This window comes from Grammomys surdaster, unplaced genomic scaffold (assembly GCF_004785775.1).
Source record: "Grammomys surdaster isolate TR1022 unplaced genomic scaffold, NIH_TR_1.0 250300, whole genome shotgun sequence".
Taxonomy (NCBI): domain Eukaryota; kingdom Metazoa; phylum Chordata; class Mammalia; order Rodentia; family Muridae; genus Grammomys; species Grammomys surdaster.
Window position 1 is genome coordinate 36,358 of NW_021624876.1, and position 8,691 is coordinate 45,048.

The window sequence follows — 8,691 nt, forward strand, 5'->3', positions numbered from 1 at the left end:
AAGAAACTTTTTTTTTTAAATGAAAGAAAAGCCATGGTGTGGAAATCCACTCTTACTGTAGAACCTGAGAATGCCCCAGAATTCACACAGCACAGCAGGCCTAGAAAACCTTGACAAGACTCTCAGCGGAGCCCAGGCTTGAGACAAACACAGCAGCCCACAGGTGGTGGCTTAGAGGGCAGTTCTGCTAAGTGCTTGTCATGAATTGTTCCCACAAGGCCCAAGGCCACAAAGCAATCAGCTCAGGTGCCCAGCTGGAAGATACAATCACAGCTCTAAGTGACCACAAAACAGGTAGGCAATCACACTACCTTCTCTTCTTCGAATTAAAAAATACAACTGTTCCGCAGCTGTTCTCAGCAAATGGCAGAATAAAACCACTCATAGGGTACACTGGCTGACAGCCTCGTTTACTGATGCCATTCTCCCGACAAGAGGACGTAGAAGGGATCTCCAGGCTGAAAATATAGATGGCCATTTGATTCCGATGAGACAGAGCAGGACCTTCAGATGGGAAGAATTCCCCCCCAAACATTCAGAACATGCAAAGCTGGCTTCCATTCATATTTAATCATGTTTGAATCAGCCTAACAATCAGGACAAGGAGCTTAAACACGGATAGAAGTGTCTGTGATCAGGAGTACTGCAGGAATCGTTGCACTTAACGCTGCGTGTACGACCTAGGCAGCTTGTCATGTTTCCCTTGGCTTATGGAGAGGTAGATCATCAGCAGAAAGGTAGAGAGGACACTCTTCAACAGAGTTACAGAGGACAGGGTAACATCTGCAGGGTTAGCAGGAGCACGCCTGTCACACAGCCTGTCCAAAAAGACCACCAGTATCTTCTCTCAAGACATCTCAGGAACCCACAAGAGGCAAGCCTGACAGATACTGAATAGATTTTCTAGAAAGCGGTCCATTTCATAGAACCCGCTGAACAGGACAGAACGCCCTTCCAACAGACCTCTGCACATACTAGAGCACTGTCCACCTCATCTTTGGAGGGAAATTAAAACACAATGAGGACATTAAAAGGACCAGCAGCACAGTCCGGGGCCCGGTAAACACAGAACCCACGTCACGCGTCCTTCCTGCTGTCCAGACGGCCAGTGTTGCTTGCTTCACTCAGTGCTAGGTGCTTCTGGCTAAATTTTTTTATGAGCGTTCCAGGAACCAAAGCGACCAGGGCAATGGCCAACAGCTTCAAGACAGTCTCCCAGGAGAAGAGGGCGTCCAGAGAGGTGAGGGTAGACAGGATGGAACCCGTCTGCACGCAGATGAAATTGTATGGGATCAAACCTGGGAAATGGAAAGTGGAGGCAGTCATTAATGGGGCAGGATGGCCAGGGATTCAGAACAGGGGACCTAGCTGTCTGTCTAACTCTTAGCCCCTCCCTTTTCTCCCCACACTTCCTGTACACACTTGCTTTACCTGACATGACATGAATGACAAAAGGCATTCAGATATGCCACACAACTACATATATATCACCATAAGCAAAATTTACTTATCACACAGGGAAAAAAAAAACTCAGTAAGCTGACCTTTCCCATATCTGTTTTAGAGAAGAAAAGCAAGGTCATTTCTCATATAAAGTTCTTTGCTTTTACATATACAAGCTGCTGAAGTCTGCACACTTGCTTAAGGTGGGACCTAAGAGCCAAATGGGAGGAAAGAGTCTGACAACATGAAAGTTTCGGCATTAAAACGTCTCAATACCCAGCAAACAAAACAAGTTTCTCCCAAGTACAACTTTGTACGCTCTGCACTCTGAGAACAGCACAGCACAGGACTCCAAAGGCTGGTAGCTAGACAGCGTATAGCATAACAATTCCTTAGAGTCAGGCTTGGTGACACATGCTTCTAATTTCAGTAAAAGGATGCTGAGGCAGGAGAATAACAACAAATTCAAGTCCAATCTGGACAACAAGCTCAAAAATAAAAACAACTAAGAACTCTGTAATGTTTAAGAAACAAAAACATGTACGTCAGGCAAAACAGAGCATGCCTTTAGCACAGCATGCAGGAGGTGGAGGCAGGTAGGTCTCGGTGAGCTCCCAAGTACCCTGGTCTCCACTGAGAGTCAGCCAGAGCTCCGCAGTGAGACCCTGTCTCAAAGGGAAATCTGAAGCCAAATGTGGCGGGTGCCTATGGTCCTGTCACCTGGACGGCTGAGACAAAAAGACTAAACGCTTGAGGCCAGATCATGCTATATTGCAAACGAAACAAATAACAAGTCAAAATACATTCTTAGGCATCTACCTCAGAGACTTGGTTCCTTGCTTCTGCAGCATATCAGAAGCCTCTTCCCCGCCCCCACCCCTGAGCTCAGCTGAAGAGGTGTACAGGAGACAACAGTCAGAGTATCCAGGTCACACAGCTTGGCTCTCAGGAAGGAATTCTGTCTCCAGAGTCTTTCCATGCTGGCAACGATTCCGTAACGACAAGCTGTTAAGCCCCATTAGCTGAGGTGCTGAAGTACTACTCAGTTCTGCTTCCATCAGAACTGGCTGTGGTCAGCCTCCTTCCGCTTCGCTCAGATGTCCCTATTAATAACCCCTGCCCTGCTGCACATTTGTTAACTTGGACATTAGACCCTGAGCATCAGTCCCTCCACACTCTGAGAAAGGTCTGGGCACCTCTGCCCATGGTTTCAGGAGGGTAGTAATTTACTGCAGTGAGACATTAACACCCATGATGGGATGCTATCACTTTAACTTGCCAGTAAAGGAGGCCTGAAGCCCACATGTCAAGAAACACTGCTCCTAACCCAAGCTCTAATCCAGTTACGTGATTTCCTGAGGAAAGTGGCTCGCTAATGGCTGTGCTGTTCTCAGAAGGTAGACTGGAGCCTCCTGATGCTGGGCCTCCCTTAGCAAAGGGGCTGGTGCCAGAAAGGAAGTCCCTTGCTCTGAGCTAGCCTCTCAGCCTGTAGCACTTCTTGGAGCCAAGCCATGTGCTTTACAGAAATGATCCTGTCCAATCCCAGTGCTCAACACATGCAGGGCACACAAGAAACACTGTGGGCACGGGATGAACAATCCTTAGTTGTATGGGTTTCCTATTGAAGCCAGCGGAGGTTTGAAATTAGAGAGACAACCGTGTCAAGTCCAGACTTGAAGAATGCTGTTCACAGGCAAGCACATGGCCCAGTGGCCGGTGACGAGGGCAATGTCATTACGACAGCCCTACCCCCACTCCCATCTTACCGATAAGCACTGAGAAGAAAAACTGCACAATGGGGATGTTCAGTATCGGGGCCGAGAGGTTCAAGAACCAGTTTGGTGTCATGGGGAAGAGTCTGAGAAACAGCAGGAAAAAGAACAGGCTGTTTCTGTTCTCCTCCACCTGCAGAGAGACCAAGCCCAGCGTCAGGAACAGAACTGGCTCTCCAGCAACACCTGAAGCTGGACAGCTCCTTCCCAACTCATGCTGCACAAGTTCCCTCCACCTCCCACCCTAACCCCCAGACATGGTGGCTCACACAACCCCAGCACCCGGGAATTCAGGAAGCTGAAACAGGAGGATTACACTAGTTTGAGGCCAAAAAAACAAAAACTGGGTTGGGGATATAACTCAGAAGTAAGGTGCTTGCCTTGTCAGAATAAGGATCTGCGTTTGGTCACCAGTACCCATGGGAAACAAACAAACAAGCCTACACAGAGGCATAAGCCTGGGTTCCCGGGCCTGGGAGACAGGAGGATCCAATGAGGCCTGTTGGCCAGCTACTTAGCCAAACCAGTGAGGCTCAATAAAAGACTCTGTCTTCAAAAATAAAGTAGAGGCCAGGTGGTGGTGGCGCATGCCTTTAATCCCAGCACTTGGGAGGCAGAGGCAGGCGGATTTCTGAGTTCGAGAGTTCGAGGCTAGCCTGGTCTACAGAGTGAGTTCCAGGACAGCCAGGGCTACACAGAGAAACCCTGTCTCGAAAAAAAACCAAAAAAAAAAAAACAAAAAACAAAACAAAAGTAAAAAATAAAAAAATAAAGTAGATAGTGATTAAAGAAGGTATCAACAATAAACCGCTGGCTTCCACGTGTACTCACACATACACAAGCCCACACACATGCACCCAAAATTAAATGAAGTAATAAATAAATTCATTGTGCCCGGGAACTGGAGGAGTCAGAATCTTAACTCAAAGCCACAGAGCAGGTAATAACAAGAACTTTAGGAAGCACAGACCCGTGACCAGACATCAAAAGAACAAACCCTTCCCAGCTCCCAGGTGGGGCGGAGGAGCACTGTGGGAAATCCTGGCTCCACATTGCTCTCTGCCCATGAGCTGATGCTCGGGGACCCAGTGCTCAGGTGTGCTCCCACCTTACCTTCCTCTGCAGCAGGGCCACTTTATCAGGAAAATAGGAGATAACCAGCTGTTTGCCAAAAATACTGGAAAGCAGGTAGCAGCCTGTGGCACCCACAGATGTCAGCACGCAGCACAGCAAAAGTCCCAGCCATGGCCCGAACAAGGCACCAGCCAAGACATTCTGCAAAGAGAGCAGCCTCAGCCAGGGCAACACCTAGCAGTTTCCAGTGGGCTTGTCCTGGAGCCTCTGTGTTAGCTCCTTCACGTCCAGTGGTTTTTCACAGCCCCAAACCCAAGGCCCATTCTAAAGAGGTGAATGAAAACGGGACTTTAAGTCTCTCCTGGGGCTCCTCAGCTTTAGGTCAAGGCCTAGAGGTCAGTGGACACTGGCAGGCTACAAAGGAGACCAGACCGTGTGCAGACATTACCTGGCTGTGGTGAGGGCTACAGGTACCCTGCAGTCACTGGGGCACCAAGTGAAAGGAAACGAAGCTCACAAGCTAATATTGTTGTACAGTATTACACACTGTACATACCTTCAGGAATCCGTGGGAAACACTTTTTGTTTCTCATCTGATTAGTAACCTCACAGAGCTTTCATTCTGGCCACAGTTCTAACTGACCTTAATTTCACAAAGATGGAGAAGTTAATTAATACTTCACAGATACAGTTTGGTCATTATCATTCAGCCTCAAAGCATGGAATCCAGGAGAAAGAACATGGGAAAAGTCAAGGGTGTTGGCACACACCCGTAATCTCAGCAATTGGGAGGCTGAGGCTGGAGGATTGCTTTGAATACAAGGCCAGCCTGGGCTAGAAGATGAGTTCCAGACCAGTCTGTGCTACAGATGCAACCTCATCTCTCAACATACACTGGATAGATGGGGCAGCCGCTAAGGGTGCTTTCCGCTGTGGAGGACCAGTGTTTGGTTCCCAGCGCCCACACTGGGTGGCTGACAACTGCCTGTAACTCCAGTTCAGGGAGATCTGGTGCCATCTTCTGACTGCACAGGCATTCATACACAGATGTGGACATAAATAAAACAGCTCTTTTAAAAGGCATAAGCAAGTGAATGAGTGAGAATAGGTAAGCCAATGAAAGAGGGGGCCTCGGCAGTGAAGCTGGGGCTGCGGCACACACTAACCATGAGTCCTAAGCAGTCCTCGCCATACCCTGGGTGTTGTGCTATCTTCTCCCCACCCCCATCCTACATGTGAGAGACAGCCTCACAACCCAGCTCGAACTAGGCAGGACTAAAATGCACCCCAATTCTGAGCATGAGAGCCCTCACCAACCGAGGCTATATAGCACCAAGTAGCAGCTGGCTCTTTACCCTGAAGCAGGATCAGCTCAAGGGGGAAGTCAATCCAGGGTCAGCCCTAAGGACTCAGCTGTGCTTGGATAGATCTAAGCAGAATATGGAATAGACTACTATACTGGGAAGGAGAGAGAGAGAGACAGGACAGTAGGATGCTTGGAGTATCAATAAGTGCTGAATGCCCACTCATGCCCACCTCTCCACGCTCACGTTTCTTCAAACTGCCACTCAGCTAAAGGGGTTTCTGAGGGAGCAGCCACATTTTACAAAAAAGGAAACTCAGTTGGAAAGAGGGCAGGACACTGACCAGGAAGCTGGAGCCAGGGATGGCAAAGCCCTGTTTGTAGAGGTAGGCGCTGCAGAAGAGCAGGAGCACGTATGCCTGGTGCTCTTTCCGGTACTCTCGAAGGACCTCAGAGAGCTCCCGCAGCTCTGCTAGATCAGAGGGGAACCACAGTGACCTAGGGATTGGAAAATTGGACCAAACGTGGATTCCAGAGAAGCCTGGTGCCTAAGAAAGTTACAAGTGTGTCTTCTTTGCAGAGTAAGTTTATAAACACATCATCTGGCCATCATACAGAGAAAGAACTCAAGATGACAGCTCACCCAATATAATACAACAGAGAGAGCCCTGACATGGGGGCCAGAGCCCTGGGCTGGCCTGCTCACTCTGCTTCATTCCAGTGTGACCTTGGAGTGACCACGGGCCTCATTTTCCTAGCCTAAAAAGGGTCTGGTGCTGGATAACCACTAAATTCCCTCTGTACTTATTTAAGGGTTTTAAGATGGAACCCCACAGTCTCAGCCATGCTGAGCATGGATCCCAGCACTAATTACCATCCTCAGTCTTCTTACCTTGTCTAAAGACACAAGTCTATTCATCTCGAGGTAAGTGCACATCATCATGAATTGCCTTTCTTTCAAGACCCCTCCCAAGCAAACAGAACTATTTAGACAGCATCTTGCCTCAGATGTACTAGGCAAAACAACAATTTCATCATTTAAAAATATTTCCCGTGGATGTATACCTCCTATCATAATAAATACAGCTTTCTTCATAACACGGCAGGCTGGAGGCTAACCCTTTCCAAGAGCCTTCCTCTTGACCCTGCTCTAGGCCTGGTACATTGTGAATCCCGTTCAAAGGTCACAGTACAAAGACTACCCTGCCTCTGCCATCTCAACAGTTCTTTGCTCCAGCAGAGATAAACTATGAGCAACCCCTCCTAGTTCTGGTGAGTACCTCTGACATCCACAAGAGAGCTTTTTCAGCTCCACTAAAAGACAACGGTAACTGAAAACAGCTCAAATGCTAGTTACGCCTCTTGGTAATGCAGCAACGTGCCAGACACTCTCTATACACTTGGAAAGTAATAAGAAGCAGTCGGGAAACCCGACCGGCAAGTCTTCTGCCTCCTGACTCGCCCAGCAGTCGTGGGAAGCAGTCAGGCAGGAAGAAGGCAGACTGGATCATAGCCTCGTCACTCGAAGTCTGGGCTGCACCTCTGAAGACTAGTTACTGTGATAAACTGGGTTGAGGACGGAAAGCCACGGTGGCCGAGATGCCTAGGGCTGGAAGGCGACCGCGCGTGCAGACAAGTGCAAGGGCCCCGCGGCATCACTGCCAACCCTCCGACCTCCGCCCCGGCCGCCGCCCGGTGTCCTCCCTCTCACCGGCCTTCCGGCTCCCCGGCCGACCCTAGCCTCGGCCCCAAGGGCAGCCGCGTGGAAAGCAGGTATAATGCGAAGGTGCAGCCTCCGAATACCAGGAGCAAGCCGAGCAGCGCGCGCATGCCGCGGCCGGGCCGGGGAGCGCGCTCCCCGCGTGGCAACGCAGAGCCCTCCCCGTGCGCCAACTGGGCGGGCGGAGCGCGTTCCTGGACGGGCAGGGCGTGGCCCTAGCAAAGTCCCGCCCTCTACCCGCTGCGGGCCCCGCCCCCGTCAGGGACTGATTGCTCTGCACTGAACACCTCCAGTGCTGCCCCTGTTACAGAGCTGGGAGATCTAGGGGTGAGTCGTGAGCCTGCCATGCCTAGCTTGCAGCATAGTGGTCAGTCTTATCCACAGTCTGTCACACAAAGCAAATGTAGCCAACAAATGTGAAACTGGCACCGATGGTGTGGAGAGAAGGTCATGACCACCACAGAAATAAATCGACGTGCCTTCTATTCAGTACCTAAAGTGTGCTCATTATCCCCAATCCTCATAAACACATTTCAGAGTGCCTTGACAGATGAAAAAGCTTACTGCTGTAACTCTTGTCTAGGAGCTAGCATGTACAAGCCTGTAACACACATGAGTCTTAGATGAGTCTGTGGTTCCGGACATGGTGTTCATGTGACTGATCCTAGCACTTGAAGAAAAGAAGGAGGGCCCGGGATTCAGTCATCTTTAAGTACTAAGCAAAAAATCCAGAAAGGGACAGGGTAGGCGGGTAGTGAGAATGACATCTCCCAAAAGAAAGCTCAGATTCAAATATCCAAAACTAGCATGGTCCTCGAACCGTGTGGATTCTGAAAGAGGTGAACATTGAGTTTACTCTCTAGGATGAGCAAGCCCAGGAGCAAGTGAGCTGGCCTTAAGTAAGGCAACCTCAGGGAAGCCCAGCGTTTGGGAGAAATGAATAGCAATCGACCACTTGGGGAGTGGGGCTCCAGTAAACTGTGGGTGTAAGGTAAGCCTGGAAGCATTTAGTAAGAACCATTCTGCTAGCCAGGCATTGTGGTGCATGTCTGCAGTCCCAGTACATGGGACACTGAGGCAGAATGGAGACCAGGGGCAGCCTGGGTCTTCAAAAAACAGGGAGGAGAAAAGGAGGGAACATGTCCATGTTCCTTTGAGAATGTCTACATGTCAGAGCAAGTGGTTAGAATATACTCTGAGTTAACAGCAAATGCCCCAATTTGGGGAGGAGGGGCAAGAAGGACCACAGCAATGGGAACAGGGCAAGAGGGACAGGCTGCATAGTGGGGACATGAAATGACAGCACAGATGAGTGGCCACTTGGGTGAGTAGTTCTTCTTCTTCTTCTTCTTCTTCTTCTTCTTCTTCTTCTTCTTCTT

At 49.6% G+C, this 8,691-nt stretch overlaps 1 protein-coding gene across 1 annotated transcript; it reads right to left on the minus strand.

Annotated features, from left to right (window-relative positions):
• Window positions 1-551: 551 nt before the first annotated feature.
• LOC114616067 (transmembrane protein 41A) lies at window positions 552-7,473 on the minus strand. The gene is made up of 5 exons (XM_028761606.1): window positions 7,304-7,473; window positions 5,937-6,090; window positions 4,329-4,490; window positions 3,210-3,348; window positions 552-1,298 (listed from the first exon to the last, which is right to left on the minus strand). The coding sequence occupies exons 1-5, from the start codon at window positions 7,420-7,422 to the stop codon at window positions 1,078-1,080; spliced, it is 795 nt and encodes a 264-aa protein (XP_028617439.1). The 5' UTR covers window positions 7,423-7,473; the 3' UTR covers window positions 552-1,077.
• Between the last annotated feature and the right edge of the window lie 1,218 nt (window positions 7,474-8,691).

Excerpts from the sequence above, each read along its gene's own strand:
- LOC114616067 (XM_028761606.1), bottom strand. The coding sequence starts at position 7,422 with ATGCGCGCGCTGCTCGGCTTGCTCCTGGTATTCGGAGGCTGCACCTTC. Across the intron at positions 6,091-7,303 it reads GCCGGGGAGCCGGAAGGCCG|GTCACTGTGGTTCCCCTCTG; the intron begins GTGAGAGGGAGG and ends TCCAATCCCTAG. Across the intron at positions 1,299-3,209 it reads TTTCTTCTCAGTGCTTATCG|GTTTGATCCCATACAATTTC; the intron begins GTAAGATGGGAG and ends TCCATTTCCCAG.